The sequence below is a fragment of the Cydia splendana genome, chromosome 16, assembly GCF_910591565.1.
Source record: "Cydia splendana chromosome 16, ilCydSple1.2, whole genome shotgun sequence".
NCBI lineage: Eukaryota > Metazoa > Arthropoda > Insecta > Lepidoptera > Tortricidae > Cydia > Cydia splendana.
In genome coordinates, this window is record NC_085975.1 from 11,730,579 (window position 1) to 11,749,517 (window position 18,939).

At 42.7% G+C, this 18,939-nt stretch overlaps 1 protein-coding gene and 1 long non-coding RNA gene across 5 annotated transcripts in view; both read right to left on the reverse strand.

Moving 5' to 3' along the window:
* Positions 1 to 121: 121 nt before the first annotated feature.
* Positions 122 to 2,531, reverse strand: LOC134798336 (uncharacterized). Its single transcript, XR_010145175.1, has 2 exons — positions 1,098 to 2,531; positions 122 to 414 (listed from the first exon to the last, which is right to left on the reverse strand). It is a non-coding gene; the product is annotated as an uncharacterized LOC134798336 (long non-coding RNA).
* Positions 2,532 to 2,573: 42 nt separating this feature from the next.
* Positions 2,574 to 18,939, reverse strand: part of LOC134798312 (zinc finger protein 608-like) — a 180,236-nt gene continuing 163,870 nt past the window's right edge. For all 4 annotated transcript variants that reach the window (XM_063770717.1, XM_063770714.1, XM_063770716.1 and 1 more), the window contains 11 exons: positions 15,259 to 15,346; positions 11,142 to 11,859; positions 10,647 to 10,856; positions 8,683 to 8,787; positions 7,962 to 8,263; positions 7,156 to 7,336; positions 6,496 to 6,576; positions 5,483 to 5,662; positions 4,667 to 4,814; positions 3,671 to 4,368; positions 2,574 to 3,557 (listed from right to left, as the gene is read on the reverse strand). In XM_063770717.1, the coding sequence (XP_063626787.1) occupies positions 4,307 to 4,368; positions 4,667 to 4,814; positions 5,483 to 5,662; positions 6,496 to 6,576; positions 7,156 to 7,336; positions 7,962 to 8,263; positions 8,683 to 8,787; positions 10,647 to 10,856; positions 11,142 to 11,859; positions 15,259 to 15,346 (2,075 nt within the window). In that variant the 3' untranslated portion in view covers positions 2,574 to 3,557; positions 3,671 to 4,306. The remainder of the gene's footprint in view (positions 3,558 to 3,670; positions 4,369 to 4,666; positions 4,815 to 5,482; positions 5,663 to 6,495; positions 6,577 to 7,155; positions 7,337 to 7,961; positions 8,264 to 8,682; positions 8,788 to 10,646; positions 10,857 to 11,141; positions 11,860 to 15,258; positions 15,347 to 18,939) is intronic.

The window sequence follows — 18,939 nt, forward strand, 5'->3', positions numbered from 1 at the left end:
AACTCGTTCCTAGTCAAACATCACAATTTTTAACATTAAGGCAATGTATTTTGACAATAATCTAAGATTTCTTAGTATTTATTAAGCATTGTAAGAACCTTTTAAAGTAAATAAAAACCCATTTTCTAAGAAATAATTTATCTTTATTATTCCTTTTTTAATGTTTCGAATTCTTTTCTAAGAAAAATCAAACTTGGCTTTAGTACATCAAAAAAATACACAAATGTCCATATTATATGTATATCGATACATTATAAATACAATGATCATGTTCCTTACCAAGTCGCGATTCGTACTGTTAATATTAAATTATCGAAGCGTAATGTTTGCGATGCGCTCGCGCCCACACGTGACGACTATCCTACTTGTGACGTCATCAGTACTAACGATCCTTTTCATTATTAGAGCTGGCACCTTCGAGCAACACCGGCTTCCGACACATCGGAAGGGAGGGGCCCAAGCGATATCTCATCGTACAAATCTTTCTGCCATTTATCGCGGGGGGAAAGGTGCACACAGTCGCACTTCTCACACACTTGCATACAAAATCCAATCTGTAATGACGACACGAATACATAGAAAATGACACACGTCAAAGACAAATCTTGCAAACCTCGATCTCTTTTTGTGTACGAACGAGTGACAAGTGTCACAACACGCACACTAACACATTTTCGTTGAAGTATGTTATTGTATTCTGAGAGATGAGAAGTCGGATTTGTCGCTCGACCGATCCGCAATTTGTACTGAGCGAGCAAAATCGATAAATCCAACAATTACATGAGACTAAAATATAATAATTGTGTTTGAATGTAATTAAACGTATGATATGTAAAAAAAATATTACATGTGAAATGTAACACTTTCTTTTTGTAAATTTGATGTCCCCGACCTCTTTTTATAACAAAAAACCGAGCAAACAGGCATTTTTGTGCAGCAGTGTTCACGCGCGCGTCTGGACTCGGTCTAGTGAAAAATCCAAGTGCAACTAGTTTTATTACCCGCGCTAGATTAGATTGACGCGCTAATCTTGTACCTCGGCAGAGGGGAAATAGTGCGAATGCCGCCTCCCTTCCGTGTTGCTCGAAGGCTGGCACACACTGCAGCTTTTTGCAGCAATACCACAGCACTACTCAATGGAAGCGTGACTTCCAAGCGTCAACAGATGAATGGGTAGGTCGAACATGACTATACCCCGTATGTATAACTGCAAAAAGTTGCCTTGAGCGATGGCTTTCAAGTTGCGGTAGAAATATTAGATTCGTGACCAAAATGGCAAACACTTGTCTAAATTCAACTCAACGAAAATAATAGTTCAAACCGTACCAAAATCTATACAACCTACTATGGAAAAGCTTTATAATTAATTGATGAACCTTTGCTAATGACGTCACAACATTACAATATGTTGTAAACTTGTTTCTCACGTACACAATTTTGATTACTACAATTTTCATATCGTTACAATTGAAACACCATACAATATCGGGCACTATTCTTCTTATTATAAAATGGATAAGCTTGATTATTATAATTATAAACCTTCATTCATTAATCAATCAACAATATTGTAGCTACCGGATTCTTAATACATTCACTGCCACCCAGCCAAACAAGGCGTCCGCGCCAGGCCACAAAAATTTCGTCATATAAAGCAGTAGTACCACGATCCCGACTATCGGGTCGTTCGGCCTGGGAACGAACTCATAAAATACCCGATAGTCGGGTTTTCGGCACTGAATGTGTTAAATCAAATAAAACAACAAGCGAACGATCAAGCTTTTTCACTTATTACAAGTTATTTTGTCGTCTCGGCGTGGGCACGAGTTATCAGTCAGTCTGCCGCGGCATCGGCAGCTTGCGTGAGATCATGAATGCCATGTCTCCGTTATTCTACTCAATACTATTGATACTTATAGTATTAACTACTACCAAAGAGTGCAATCAACTAAAGGATCCGATCTGTGCAATCACCATCTAAGGGGACACAGACTAACAAGAAAATCTTAACAATGTTTCAGTTCCGTTTTGTATGAGTCTTTGTTACATCTGCCGAATTCTACAGCTATTAAACTAATATAGTTTAATATTGTTATTGAGGAATTGAGGGTATTCGAACCTCACTTTAGAAATGTAGTGGCTTATTGTAAAAGGAAGACCTGCTTATATTTGGTAGATGTAAGTAAATAAATACATACCTGTGTTTTGTCATCGCATAATGTGGACACCTATCGGTTAGATCGTGACTTTATTCACTATATCGTACAAAGGGTTGAACATGGTTTGTGTTTTGATTTCTGTAAGTACTTGACAGCGCAAGTAAGAATACTACATGAAACATAGTTTACAATGTTTACATAAACAAAATCTGATTTATTATTTATTATACATATTTAACAACATGTACTTTACATTGGGCCTAGATCCAAAATGTACATGTTAATTTAGGGAACAACATATTGTATAATGGTTCGAGCTGTTGCTTTCACTTGACATGGGCCATACTGAAAGTTTCTGGATTCTGATATATGAGACGATTTTCTAAGTGAGTGAGTGAGTTTCTAAGTGTTCCAGGAATTTTCAGTATGCCCTGAGTACTTGTAGAGTTGTGAAATGTGCATAGTTGACTTTATATCGATATGAGCGCACACATATTAACAATATGAATACATATTTGAGTCAGTTTAACACACATGTGTGTCCTCATGTCCTGCATATGAAAACAAATCAAATGGATGCCTTCCGTTGATTGCATTAACAGTCCCCTTTAGGATTAAGTAGGCATTAAAACACTGGTTTACAAAATTAACCTCTAGCAGACTTGGCTCATCTTACCACAATAAAAAACAGGTTTTTAGGCCCAGCATTTATACAAATATAGGTTTTTGTTAATTATGAGACAGGTACACGCGTACATTGACTAAAATGTCATGAAATTATACCAAATCACTATATTTACTTCAATCTCTAATGTGTTATAAACGTTCACTACTTATATTTGAAATGCAATCGATTCGCGTGACTCGAACCGCTCTACAAGTCACTCCACCTTGATTTAAACTAGCACGTGTAGAGTTAAAGCGTCGATAATTTGGCTGCCTCATATCCAGTATTAGTATTTAAGAAACGTAGAAATGCGAAAGTAGGACTAATCAGTTAACAATACTTCAAATCAACCAACTGGAAGACTATTTCAAATTATATATAAGGTTTATGCCGTTTAAATGCTTTTATCGACACGAAATGTTCATATTCCGCGCTTACGGCGCTACTACTCCCTTGTATCGGCCACGGACTATGAGATTGTTACGGTTCCTATATTATAAGCCAGACATACACGCACAGCGATGCTCGAACACTCGACGACCTATAGGATGCTTACATACTCACTATTAAGTATCGAAACAGTACGATTTGTGCACTCTACGACTCATATTGTAATGATCACATTGACGCCTTTGAACTTACGCTATATTACTTAAATATTAGTAAACTAACATTACAACTAGGTACGTTTGCTTTCGTTATCGTGGAATGCAGTTGTAGATCTTACTATGCTGAGGGCCTACTGCGAATCACGTTCGACGTGTTGCCTCTCTGCCGCACTTGTAAATTCGTACGTAAGTTTGACAAGGAGGCAACACGTCGAACGTGGTTCGCGGTAGGCCACCTGTATTCGCATTGATATCAATTTAGAAGGGGCTTCAACATCAGTACAATGCCCAGTGGGAGAATCGGAGAATTCGATGTTTATATTACACATTATTATCCCTCTCGGAACTCTAACGATCGTAGGGTAATTTACACATAACACTAATATTTACAAAACTAGTTTGTGCTCGCACTAGTGAACATATAAAACAAAGTATAGTATAGACATTAAGTGGCGGGCAGCGTCAGTCATCCTTCGCCGGGACACGATCACCGAGAGTCTTCGATAACACTCGCTCCGACTATAAAAAAATTCAGGTAACTATCGGTTCGGACACACTCTAACATTCAAAGCGCACATCACATACACATCTTGTGGGTTACGCGAGATCACAGTGTTCAAATTATGGCTACAGGCATAGAGATTAGATTCGAATTCGAGAGTTCACGAAAACGGCTACGGGCGCGGTTAAATTTATACGAATTCGATAGCGTTCAAGGTACGCGGGTCACTTCACTAGTCACGTTCGGGAGGTCGGACCGCGGGAGGTCCGGGGTGCGGCCCGGTCCGGCGCGGGTCCGGGTCCAGGTCCGGCGGTCAGGCCGGAGCGGGCGCGGGTCAGGCGGGCCGGACACCGCGCTAGGGCGCGCGCTCTCATTTGGGCGGCGTGGGGAACGAGTTCACCACGGCCTGCGTGCTGGCCAGCACTGCCGCGGCTGCAACATAATGACAATAATATGAAGACGAAAGGAGTGAATTCTCCAATAGGAAGCGTGCGTATATAAACTGTAAGACGCGAGAGCGCTCTGTTTAGGTATTGATACAATAGCGCGAACAGTCGATGTCAACTTTAAATCAGAAATGCTTTAGGCCAAGATGGCTGACTTTCGGCGCGCACGTTGTCTTAACATTATTAGTTATTATTTTGGGAAGCTCAAAGGCCTCAAAGCGTCCACTACAATGAGAGGAGACTTGAATGAAGGTAGAACGAGGTACCAGGAGTTCAGAACTGACCAGGATAGGGCGGCGGGTAGAGCGGGTAGCCGAGGCCGACGTGCGTGTGGTGGTGCGTGTGCACGTGGCGCTGCGGCGGCGGCGAGCGCGCCGGCTCCTTCGGCGGCTCGGGCCGCGGCTTGCTCGCCGCCGGGGGCTTCGCGTGCTCCTGGATAATAATATACATATATTGAAATTTTATTTAAGAAAAAATCTAATAAGATGATAAAAAATTATGTCGGTTGGAAGAGAGCGTGGTGATTTCCTAATATACTTACTTTATTCTTTGGCGGTGATGTTTGACGTGACGTCTACGCAACACACCAAAAAATATGACAAAAAACTAGTGATCTCCGAGACATCGCGCCATCGCCATGATATTTCGTAGGCGTCTCGTACTGTGCACCCAAAATACAGATTAAATAAGTACACTATGTGAACGGGACGCGCGAGTTGTGTATGCAGCATGCAACATTCATCACACACAAAACGCCGCCCTGCTAGTAGAGCGTAGCGCCGCGTCACGCAGTTACGATCAAGATTTTAAAAATGTCGGGAAGAGTCATGGCTCCTCTACACAATGGGACATCATACTGACCCACTAAGATGGGCCAGCGTGTAGAGAGGGTACTGGTGTCGGATTGCTTATGGGGCGGCGGGCATTAAAGGTAGTGGGCCAGCGATGGTGAGTACGCATCTACACGTGGCCCATTCCATAGTGCGTGCTCTCAACCATCGCTGGGCCATCGTGTAGAGGAGCCGTAACCATCGCATGGCCATCTGGCTGGTCCAGCGCCGGGCCATCGTGTAGAGGAGCCATGAGACGGGCATCCGTACCTGCAGCTCGTGTATCTTGTGCTGCTGGTGCGGGTAGGCGTACTGCGGCTGGTGCGGCGGCAGCAGGTCCAGCTTGCCGGGCGCGGGGCGGGACAGGTCCTCGGGCGCGTGGTAGCGCGGCACGCTCCAGCCGCCGCCGAACCCGCCCACCAGCATCGGGCTCAGCGGCGCGCGGTACACCTGCACAAGGGAGGGAATACCTCAACATACACCCACCGACCGATATCTACGATCGACTCAGGGATTGACTTCTAATGCGCGTCCACAATGAGCACAGAATGCGCGCCCGTGACGGATCTCGACCATCAGCGCTGCCATTTAAAGGAATAAGGGTCGGTTGCACCAAACTGTTCGTATCGTTAAAGAGTTCGCTAAATTTTTATGTATGGAAAATTTCATAGTAAGGCGCCGGGGCGCGCCGGCTGACGTTGATCAGTCTGTCAAATGTGGTTGGTGCAACTGACCCTAAGGGTCGGTTGCACCAAATCGTCTGTCACCGTTAAAGCGTTCGCTAAATTTATTTGTATGGGAAATTTCATACTTCCCTGCTGTTTGACGTTAATCAGTCTGTTAAATGTGGTTGGTGCAACTGGGCCTAAGGGTCGGTTGCACCAAACTGTCTGTCACCGTTAAAACGTTCGTAAAATTTTGTTGTATGAGAATATTCATTAGTACTCTGTCGAGTGATGTTGATCAGCCTGTTAAGTGTGGTTGGTGCAACTGGCCCTAAGTACTATATAGAAGGGTCATTTTGCTTTGATTTCACAGTAAGGCACGCTCCGACTCGAGTTGTTTCATGTGAATAGTGCATAAAGCCCAGTTGGTTAGCCTAGATTACTTTGAGGGCGCCTTTGAGTTACCTACTGAACTGAAGAACAAGGAAGGACAAGAACAGTAATTTACTTGGCAGTGTTTCACAATGCTTAGATTTTACTGGTTAACGTGGGAGGATTCTCCTGCCGATAGCAGCTTTCTTGTGTAAGCGGCTAAAACGTAAAGTTAAAATAACTTACCGGGTCAAAGGGCAGTGCCCCGTAGTGCGGCCCCTGCATGTACGGCAGGTAATACTGCGATGTCGGAGGCGGCGGTGGGCCCTGAAACATCATAACTAATGTTATTTTTTTGCTAACGGACAGTACAAGTAGAAGAACACAGGAGGCAGAGACAAGAAAGACACAGAACAATTCCAACAATTACTTTGACACTTACGGCTATCTGTAGCCAAATAGGTTGATAGTGTCATCAACCTCCATAATTTACATGAAAATGATTTGGTCTTGGGGACGTCTAATGGGGCCCACTGATTAACAGTCCGCCGGACGGTATCGCCCTCTCAGTTAGAACAAAATTTTGACAGCTCCGAACAACTGACAGGCCGATACCGTCCGGCGGACTGTTAATCAGTGGGCCCCTTAAGTGTATGTTTAAGGGCGTAAGGGCACTCAAACAAAATAAGATAAGATATACTCTACTATTTGTTGCCTATTTGGCAACAAGAAACATTTCCAAATATACTAGCGGTTTCAAAAGTTCGACCACTGGGAAAAAAATTGACAAGATATAAAGATTTTTTGAAATCGTTTTCTTTCTTATAGTCCGACAGATGAGCTCTGCTAAGGATCCAGAGTACTCTATACCACTGGCGAACAAAAACCAGAGAACAAATGGCTGACCTGCGTCTCAGTAGTGGGCTTCTGCCCCTCCTGCTTGACCTTGACGTCGTCCTTCTTGTCGGGGTTGTCTTTGGGCGGCTTGGCGCTGGGCGGCGGCCGCCCGCCCGCGCCCGCCGCCGCCCCGGGGGGCTTCACGTCCATGCCCGACTCTTTCCGACGCTGCTCGAGGCTCATGTAGTATCTGGAATGAGGAACGATAGGTACATGGTGATGATATTCTCCCTAAGGGCTGATTTAGACGGCGCGTGAACTCGTATGCGATTTTAGTTACATTGAGGACTATTGGTTGCATCCAATTCAGACGACCAATCAAATACCGCAATGTAATGAAACTCGCATGCGAGTTCTCGCACCGTCTAAATCAGCCTTAGGGCTTTGAACGCACTGCGATTAATTTCTTGCGGTTACGAACCACAAAAAGTGTAACGTGCGGCATGCTTCATAAGCGCACGCACTTGTAAGACTGAAACCGCAAGAAATTAGACTGAAACCGCAAGAGCTGAATCGCAGTGCGTTCTAAGTCAAAGGTGTCTAGAATTGTCGACAGCGCAGCGAATGCACATGTTGACGAAATATTCTCTAACTGCTTCCGAACATTACGTAGTAGGTAATAGAGCGGGTTCAATGAGGGAACAATTCGCAAAGCCAATTCTGGGCGCAGAGCAGTTTCGTTATAATCGTTTTAATTTCAGTAAAATTTACAAAGTAGGTATTAAAGGACATTGAGAGACGAGAAATTCCCATCATAAAACTGTTGTTTCCATTAAAAATCAACGATCTTATAAAAATATTTGTAAGCAACATACCTTCTGAGATCCTCCTCTCTCGCATGCGGCGGCCTCTGGAACGCATACGGCCCCATCTGCGCCTTCATCTCAATGCTCTCCTTCAAGATCTGATGCGTATCATTCGGCCGCGGCGCCTCCTTGCCCCCCTTCCCCTTGTCTAGGGGGCTGGCGGTCTTGCGCTCGGACTCCTTCCCCTTGTCGTCCAGGGGAGCACCCGGCGGAGCGCCCGGTTCAACGTTGTAAGGAAAATTCGGCACGTAGTTGTACGGGTAGAAGTGCTGCGGAAGTACTTTCTGGGGAGCGTTCTCGGGTTTGCCGTCCTGAAAATAATGGAACGTTTGACATGAGTTTATATAGCTCGTATAGCTTCATAGAGACGCCCGTTTTTAAATACACATCGTATACTGCCAAGGAAAGGTGATGCAGAAACAATGAAATGGGTATTAATTAACGATATCAAATAAAGAAGAGACACTTTTACCACCATTTCCTCAGCAGAATACCTAAAACCCGAAGTTTAGTAAGGATTGTAAGTATAGCATAAGCATACAAAGAAGTAAAACTGAAATGGTTGGACCAAATATGGAGTGACAATACCCAAGGAACCGCGCGTAAAATAAATACATTATATCAACGATGAGGGTGGTGACGTTGAGGACACAGGTGACAGAATGAATACAGAAGTCGACTCCTACAAAGAACCAATAAGTTAAATATATATATTCCTCAAGGTGTGTACCTTGAGGTCGGACTTGGGGTCCTTGCCGAGGTCCTCCTTGCCCTTGTCGGCGGGCGGCGCCGGCGGCGCGTGCGTCGGCGGCAGGTACGGCGGCTGGCCGTAGTACTGCAAGGTGACACTTTGTTATTGAGATCAATCTGAGCACAAAACACTCAAAGACCTAATCGTAGTTTCTATATTTATGTGGTATAAAAGTGTTCCTCTCAGTTGGCTGTGTCTCGACACCGATACGTATTTTAGTAGGTATGGTATGGTCGGCTTTCAGCTTGTAATAGACTTTCCTAATTATTCCTAGGTGACAAATGCGCCTCCTTCTCTTCATAGTAGAAGAGCCGGCCGCAAATTTTCTAACCGACTTGATACCACGATGAAATGCACAATGGTTTCCCATAAAAGTGATGCTAAGACCGAATTCGATAGTCTGCCACGGCGGAACTTGCCGAAAGTACGAAAAAGAAGGCCACTTCCGGTGCGAAAAAAGGGGGCTGATTTAACCCATCTGATACCGAAATAATAGTTATGGCAGCAGTTAGAAATTTACATGTAGACACAGAAAAGCGAAGTCTGCCAGTATTTTTTTTGCCGGAAGTGCTTGGCAGACTCTCTCAAAGGTGGCCACCAGGACCCCTAATTTAACCCATCTGATACCACCATGAAACCAATTCCAGTCGGTAGGTATGAACCCTCATGTCAGTAATATATAAGTCTGCCAAGGCTTTTCCTGCCGAAACACCTTGGCAGACGAGATTATGTGAGCAAGGTAACCATCGGTTACCCTACACTAACCCATCTGATACCACCATGAAACCAATTCCAGTCGGTAGGTATGAACCCCCATTTTAGGAATATATAAGTCTGCCAGGGCTTTTCCTGCCGAAACACCTTGGCAGACGAGATTATGTTAGCAAGGTGTACATCAGTTACCCTACATCAACCCATCTGATACCACCATGAAACCAATGATACCTTGTTTGACAAGTCCAGTCTGCCAAGTCAAGTCTGCCAAGGCCTTGGCAGACTTATATATTCCTGAAATGCGGGTTCATACCTACTGACTGGAATTGGTTTCATGTAACTGATGTACATCTTGCTAACATAATCTCGTCTGCCAAGGTGTTTCGGCAGGAAAGGCCTTGGCAGACTTATATATTCCTGAAATGAGGGTTCATACCTACCGACTGGAATTGGTTTCATGGTGGTATCAGATGGGTTATTGTACGGTAACCGATGGTTACCTTGCTCACATAATCTCGTCTGCCAAGGTGTTTCGGCAGGAAAAGCCTTGGCAGACTTATATATTCCTGACGTGAGGGTTCATACCTACCGACTGGAATTGGTTTCATGGTGGTATCAGATGGGTTAAATTAGGGGTCCTGGTGGCCACCTTTGAGAGCGTCTGCCAAGCACTTCCGGCAAAAAAAATACTGGCATACTTCGCTTTTCTGTGTCTACATGTAAATTACTAACTGCTGCCATTACTATTATTTCGGTATCAGATGGGTTAAATAAGCCCCCTTTTTTCGCACCGGAAGTGGCCTTCTTTTTCGTACTTTCGGCAAGTTCCGCCGTGGCAGACTTTCGAATTCGGTCTTAGCATCACTTTTATGGGATACCATTGTGCATTTCATCGTGGTATCAAGTCGGTTAGAAAATTTGCGGCCGGCTCTTCTACTATCAGACTTGTTATTAAAATCAGAATTAAACTACGTCAACTACATTAGTTAATTCGTTACTTTTAACTTGACAACTTTAAGACATCTACATTCACTAATTTCATTGCAATGAACCAAATATTCATGGGAAGGAATCATCAGAAACAACTATTGCGATTTCATGTACCTAGTAAATACAATATAATGTAGTTAATTTAGTCGTCTCAGGATTACATCCTTCCACCGTGTCAAAAAGACCAATTTTAAATGCCAATCTTGTCTACTAGGGATATAAATATCTGGAAATGTAACCTGATGATAAACCGGGAAGGGCCTGTGCTCGGCGTCGGCGTCGGGCACGCCCTCCGGCGCGGGCGTGTCGTCGGATATGTCGGAGTAGGCGGGCGAACGCGCGCCCGGCGTCGGCGAGCGGCGCCGCCGCTTGCCAGGCGACTCGTCGGGGGATTCGGCGGACTTGCGTTGGCTTTCCTCTGTTGGCATTAGCGCTGAGCGCGGTTTGACCTGGAAGCGATAAATTGTTTGCTTTTAGATTCGTGACGAAACAGCTTAGGTACCATCGTTCACTGATAACTGACAATAGGTAAACTTTATTGCAAAGACGTAACATAAGGTCCACTGATGGTCGGATAAGAGTGTTGCTATTAGCACAAAGCTCACTGTTAGTACTAGTACATTGTTATAGATTAAGAAAGCATCCAAAGCAATCTTATCGTTTCTAAAAAGATGCATAAATATATTTAGATATAGTAAGGATTATAGATGAATTTGTTATTGAACCAGTCATACCTTAAATTGAGTAGGTTGTAGCGCAGGCAAAGCTTCCGGCGGCGGCGTAGCGGGCGGCGGCGGCGTCGGCACGCGCTCGGCGGGCGGCGCGGCCGGCGGGCTCGGCGCGAACTCCTCCGCGAACCGCGGCGCCGGCGACTCCACCTCCGGCTTCTCGGGGGACTTCTCCGGAGACTTCTCGCTCTTCGCGTCGGGGGATTTGGCAGGAGTTGGTGATTTGACAGGAGTGGCTGGGGTCGCGGGTTCAGAAGGCGGCCGCGCTGGCGACGCCGGTTCGGGAGGGGTTTCTTCTTGCTCGGAACTCGAGCCGTCCTTGTCGTCGTCGTCCGGCGAGCCGTGCGCGTGCGATCTGTGGTATTTCAACCCGTTCGCGTGCTTGTACTTTTTGGAGCAGTTGGGCTCGGGGCACTCCAGGAGGACGGGATCGGGGGGCGGCGAGGATGGCGTGGGGGGCGGGCGCTTGGCTTTAGGCGTCGGCGGGCGCTCCTCGGCCTCCGATGTTCTTTTCCTCTTGTTGTCGGGGCGCGGCGGCGTGAAGGGCGTGGGCGAGGGCAGGGCGCGGCGGCCCTTGGCGCCGCCGTTGCGCAGCTTGCTGTGCACGGAGGAGCGCGTCTCGGTGAAGTTGGTCATGTCCGTGGGCGCCGCGCCGCGCCCGCGCTTGGCGCCGCGGCCCTTCGGCGTCCGCGCGTCTAGCTCCTCCGTCGGCGAGTCGCAGAATCTAGAAAAAAAGAAAGAGTTGTCTTATTATGATGGAAATATAAAGGGTTTACAGTATATTTAATAATGCATGGTTAATATGTGCAGTTGTGCACTCCAATCTATAGGCATCAATCATCAATCAATTCTATATAGCGACACTTGAGGGACGGGACACTTTTTGACGTTATAGAGAATTTTCGGTAAATATATTCTCTATAATTAAAGTAAACCAACTAGTACCAAAAATGACGATGTTATAAGGAGTGAAACGTTATATCGGGTGACGTTATATGGAGTTTACACTGACATATTACAAACGACGTCATATCACGTCTATATACCTATGTGAAACGATAACAAGGCAGAAGCCCTGCTAGAATGTATTATTTGAAACAAAATGTTTTATTATTAAGTTAGGCAAAATTATGTTCATAATTTTACAACCATGCCATTACAGATAGTCTACTTATCTCAAAGCTACAAAGCAGGAATTTATTACGCAGGTATTATTTTAATCCCCACAGGCAAGGGCTCAGAGAAATCTTTTACGGCTCTAGTAAAATTAGAACGTTAAGAGCTCTACGTTATTATCCTCTTATATTTTATGGGAGCCTGGTCGGCTGCATCTAGTGATGTGCCCTTTGGCATATTCCCGGGAAAATTTCTCTGTTCCCGGAATTAATCCCCCAAATAGAGACATTGAATACGATAACCGATAAATTCATGGAAACACAATCTTTTTTTTTATTAATAAAATATTATTTTATAAGTGTTCACTAAATTTAAATAGACACACCACGCTTGAGGTTCTACTTTCTAGTAGTAATATTTTACAGTTTATTTGTGATAATTAGAAGCAGTTTATGTGGATAATTCTAACAAATAACTACGAGTATACCTAACATACTCACATCAACTCGAACAAATAGAAACATAGACACATTCAATAAAATCATCATTCCTACACACGTTTTTAACGATATGGTTCGTTAAAAAAATACATTTATATGAAGAGAATTAAAATAACTCAATATTCCCCTTAGTAGGTTACCTGGATTACCGGAAATATGTATTCCCTACTAAGGAACATCTCCAGGCACGTGGCATCCCTAGCTGCACCTATTTTAAAGCACGCTTGTCGCGCTAAGCCTTGATAAATTAACTCCCGTGTAATTTGAGCACCAGGTGGATTTTAATGAAAAACTTACCGACCCCACGAAAACTGTTATATGTTACGTTTTTTTACGTTGCGCACAAACGCACCTACGCGGTGTGTGAGCAATAGACAGCGCTATGCACGTTTATAGCAATGTCCCGCTCGCGCACCGCAGCGACATGCGGATTCGCATCCAATATTGTTTTTTAAGGACAGCCATGTTTTTTAGGGTTCCCTACTCAAAGGGTAAAAACGGGTCCCTAGTCCCTATTACTAAGACTCCGCTATCCGTCTGTCTGTTACCAGGCTTTAACTCATGAACAGTGATAACTAGGCAGTTGAAATTTTCTCAGATGATGTATTTCTGTTGCCGCTATAACAACAAAATACTAAAAACAAACTAAAATATATATTTAAGTGGGGCTCCCATACAACAAACGTGATTTTTATGTCGTTTTTTGCGTAATGGTACGAAACCCTTCGCGCGCGAGGCAGACTCGCACTTGGCCTGTTATTTTTATCTCACTCCCCTTTGCACGGCGAGTGCACTTATAAATAACATAATTGTTTTGTTGTTTAATTATTTCAGAATGTTTTTACATCTTAAGTACCTATAAAGTTCATCTGATAAAAAGGCCGTTATGTCTTAATAGGAGAATAGACGTACTTATGTTAACAAAAACATGTTATTGACACATCGTGTAGAGACGGTAATTAAATAATAATTGGTAACGTATTGCGTCGTCGTACTCGTTGTATTTTTAGAGGAAGTATTCATTTGCGAAGCATTCTAATATCAAAATACTTTATTACTACTAAGGTGCAGCGGTGCGTGACTCTAGTTAATAATGTAAAACATGGAAGATATTTCGATTAAGTAGTTTTAATTATCCCGCAGTCTAAATTGCCCCCTGCACCTTATACATACATAAACAAAATAACATCAAAAGAACGATCCAAATATCAATATCATCTCGCGTAACTACTTAGTAACACACCAACGCATTCCTGAGCTGTGTCCATACAATATATCAGCTAAAGGTGCCCCTGAGATTTCGGGCGAAATGGATGCCCTGTGGAGGCGCTTTCGAACATTCAAAACCTTAACGTAATTTTATATTGATTTGTTGTTTGTTACTCACAGGATATGTAGGAAAAGATACAATATTTGTAAATACAAGTCAAGTTGCGCTCAAATTTTTAAAAATCAAACCGGATCTTAAGTTGCTATTCCAGAATCTTGCCGAGCGCAAACTAACCAACATAAGTCGCTCCCCAATCACGCATATATTTTACAAAATCTTTAGCTCACACATACTGGTTCTAGTTCAGATGTACGGATGGGAATACACAGGTTGTTAAAAATGGGTCGGTCACGGTCCCACGATTTGTTAACCTTTTTTAAGCCCAGCTTCTTTACGAGTTCCAAATGTTATCTAGCGCCGGGCCCTGCGCCCCGATTTGGGCTTAAATAACTTTTTCATCTCTTTGAACCGTAACTATTTCAAATAGTATTAAGACCCATTCTTCAATATATTTTTTTAATGGACTGGCAACAAAGCCTCCAAGATTGGAAGATTGCTGAAAACCAATAAGTTCCAAGCTATCTTCTATTTCGCCCAATCATATTATCCATATTGACTTGGGCTCAGAACAAGCATATTTGCGCAAGCAAGCCTAACCTCATCCTATCCTCATCGCTCACCAAGCGCCATAAAAACCAGTATATCTGTGGCTTTAAGATTCCTAGTAACAGTACATTATCAGAGATCCTATTAGACCAGTCGTGTAATAAAATGGGAATAATTCTGGCCGCCAGCCAACCAGTGAGCTCATTTAGGTCAGGAGGAACCGCGCTATGGCGTTTAAACAAATTCCCGTTGGAAACTGGATTTTAATTCAACCATAAAATGCTGACTAGACAAACTATTAGGTAAATTGAGCGCGTTTGGTACTTGCATTTTATTTACTGGGTTCCTTCACTTCCTTCTGAGAATATTTAGGGTCCTTAGAGGTCCTAAATTTACTTTCTCTCACAAGTCCCACAGGACAAGCCATGCCGAGTGTGGCGATCATCATATACAACTCAGTTTTATTCTATTTTTTGAATTGAACATTGTATTTTGATAAATGTAGGTACTCCATGAGGGCACCATCCGTCGTTTCTCCCATGAGTATTTTCCAAAATGACGCGCCTATTAAATTCAGCGCCTTCTACCTGTTTCACGGCATGGATACGGCCGTATAAAAATGGTAACTCACCGTGGTGGCGCCCAGTCATGGCGTGTGCAGTCTAGGAGAGTTCCGACGTAGGTCTTGCCGCGCCACGTCACGTTCACCACCAGCACGCCTGCAACAAACACATATACGCTTGAAACGATTCATACACATGTGGATAAAGGGCACAGACTTAATATTGTTGGGAATATTTGTTTGTTAAATAAGTAGATACTCGCATCTTTCAGAATGAGATGGTATCAGGAACAATGGTAGACCTGACTCTATGCACAGTAAGATTTTAAAAACATTGTTCTGACGGCAGTCAAAGGCGCCGTTAATAAGGCAACATAAGTACATAAGATGCAGAAGCAGCCAAGGTTCCGGCTCGCTCCGAAGACACGCGCTTGCAAATCCTTGTGTTTAAGTAATGTATGGAATTGTATCTATTGCAGATGGCACATCGTTAGAGCATTTTCATATTTTCCGATCCGATATCGGTTAGCGGAAATGACCACAACCAACAAAAATTTTTGAAAGTGCTTTTTTCATATTTATATGAAATGTTTATTTAAAAAAAAAAGAATTAAGACTTTAATGTCATTGGGCACTCTCTAGTAGCTGCCTTTAGTCAGGGGTCACCCAATGTCGGATCGGAGAATGTGAAATTGCTCTTACGGTTCATAGAGAGTCGGAGCCTCGCTATACAGGTATCTGGTGCGGTTAGGTCTTTAAAATAGGAGATATATATATATAAAAAATCTACAGAACTACAAAATGGCATAATATTGTATTATAAGCTTACCTACGACATAACACAAGTGACATAACTACGAGTGTAACAAACAGCAACTATGACATAAACATTCATAACAATAGGTTTCACAATTGCACTAATTATCTATGTAAGTGCATGTTTTATTGGATAGATCGATTCTTGTATGTACACATATTCAGCGAATTCGATATTTACATGTAATTAGTTAGTACGACATGTGATTTCAGAGTTGCCAGATGGTCACAAAAGTCACATTTTTCGTGACTTTTCGCCTTCTCGTGTGACATGTGCGTGACTTTCGATCATGAGGCAATTTTTGTGACTTTTTAAGCTAGTCGAATTTTGGACAAGTTTAGTTATGCAATTCGTATTATTTAGGAACGCAGTGAACGAACCCAAGTTGACACTTGCACTGACACTTTGACGTTACATCCACCATCATGTTTATTATAATAGTCGTGGCAAAATGAGACTTGTTACCTTGGAATGACGGTGTTATTTAGTTTGATAGTATACCTAGTAGTTATTTTTTTAGTGTAATGATTCATTTCTTTTAGTCTGTACCTATCTATACTACTCATTGCACTGCATCAGTTATATTGAGATAATTGAGCGCTCAAAAACCATTACTGTGTCATTTTTATCCGGGGGTAAATTATTTACGCATATAGGTACTTTTTTAGGGTTCCGTACCCAAAGGGTAAAACGGGACCCTATTACTAAGACTCCGCTGTCCGTCCGTCCGTCCGTCTGTCACCACGCTGTATCTCACGAACCGTGATAGCTAGACAGTTGAAATTTTCACAGATGATGTATTTCTGTTGCCGCTATAACAACAAATACTAAAAAGTACGGAACCCTCGGTGGGCGAGTCCGACTCGCACTTGTTCGGTTTTGTATTTTCTTTTGATTAAGTTTAATGAATAATGAATGCCGCAAGTTGAGTACAGACGCCAATAAATGAACCGTTGCTTGCACTAGTTGCACTTGCACGGTCTTGCAGTCGCGCGAGCGGTGAACAATGGAAACAGTGGAAACTTTTAAAACTATTCTTTCGCACTGACTGACTGTGACTCATGTGACTAGGTCCGGTGATTTCACGCTTCGCGCTTTTATTTATTTACCTGTGAAAATAACAGTGTTTTTTCCGAATTTGTTTACGATTCGATAGATAGGTAAGTAAACTTTGATTAATAATTGTTTTTTAGTAAGATTTCGTATCAACGTAAATGTTTGGAATATATCGTCAACCATAGGTTCAATTCAATATTACTTTGTCTGGGTGACTGCAAAAAAAAATCTGCGATCGGTTATTTCATTTTCATCACACCAGCTAATAAAGGCGTATTCAGACTAGTCAAGTTTTCGCCAATAAGATTAAATTGCCCGATCGAATCAGGACGTGCGGAGCAAACGCCAATTTGGATCGCCGAATTCAACCGCCGATAATGACCGATAAAATGAGGTGCGGACACAAGAATACCAATTTGTGACGCCAGTATTTTCATTTTGGGGCATTTTTTCAATCGGTCGATTTGATAACCTCTGTCTGGGCACTCCTGTAAGTTCCTTTTATTATTTCTTGATTTTTTTCCCGGATTTTTTTTCCGTCCGCACTCCATTTTATCGGTAATATCGGTCATAATCGGCGGTTTAATTCGGCGAGCCAAATTGGCGTTTCCGTCCGCACGTCCTGATTCGATCGGGCAATTTAATCAGATTGGCGAAAAATTTACTAGTCTGGATACGCCTTAAAATTCATGAAATCGATCACAAATAGCATTAAGTATGAAAATGTGTGTGCTTTCAATAAGAAAAATCATATTAACCTTATATGATAGATTTTTTGTGAAAATATATTATTTTCTGAATTTCTTCTAACAAAATCGATTTAAAAGTTGGTCAAGTAGATCTTGTCAGTAGAAAAAGGCGGCAAATTTTAAAAATGTAGGCGCGAAGGGATATCGTCTCATAGAAAATTAGAATTTCGCACCTTTTTCTACTGACAAGATTTGCTTGACCAGCTATACCTACCCATACAACAATAATATAAAAATGTGACTTAAGCAGCAAAAACGTGACTTTTAGGGAAACGAAACGTAACTTAGGACTCCAGAGCCCTGGCAACACTGTGTGATTTACTAATCAATCGATTGCAACTGCATCATGAAAACTAACATAACTACATATTTCAGAAAAGATTTTCTTTAAAATATGTCTGTTCAATTGTATGTGAATCCAATTTAAAAACCTGAATTACTTATCCTGCATCGTCTATTTTTATCGTGAACAGGCTTCAAAAGTTTAATTATGTGGAATTGTGGACGAACAGACTTGTAAAAGCATCTACACATTGCTTCATTACACATCAAATTCACCCACGTCTCCCGCAGAGCGCAGAAAAACTTATTTTTTTCATAAATCCCCGATCCCACGCCATGAATTCCTAGATAAGATGCTAAACGCTGATCCTTCAAGAAATATCGTCTGATTTTCGTATGAATCGTAATAAATGTTCGCCTCGGTGATCTTCAATGTGGCAGACGACGCGTGGCTTCGGCTTTCGGTTTCGCCTTCTTTATTTTCTGATACTAACTATGCAGACAGAGAGCAATGCACCATTGCTGCACAGACTACTGAGCAATATAAATAAAATCAGAATATTAAGATTTTATTAAATAAAATCAGTTTTTTTTAGGGTTCCGTTCCCAAAGGGTAAAAACGGGACCTATTACTAAGACTCCGCTGTCCGTCTGTCTGTCTGTCACCAAGCTGTATCTCATGAACCGTGATAGCTAGGCAGTAGAAATTTTCACAGATGATGTATTTCTGTTGCCGCTATAACAACAAATACTAAAAACAGAATATACATAATAAATAGGTATTTAAGTGGGGCGGCATCCAACAAACGTGATTTTTTTGCTATTTTTTGCGTAATGGTACGGAAC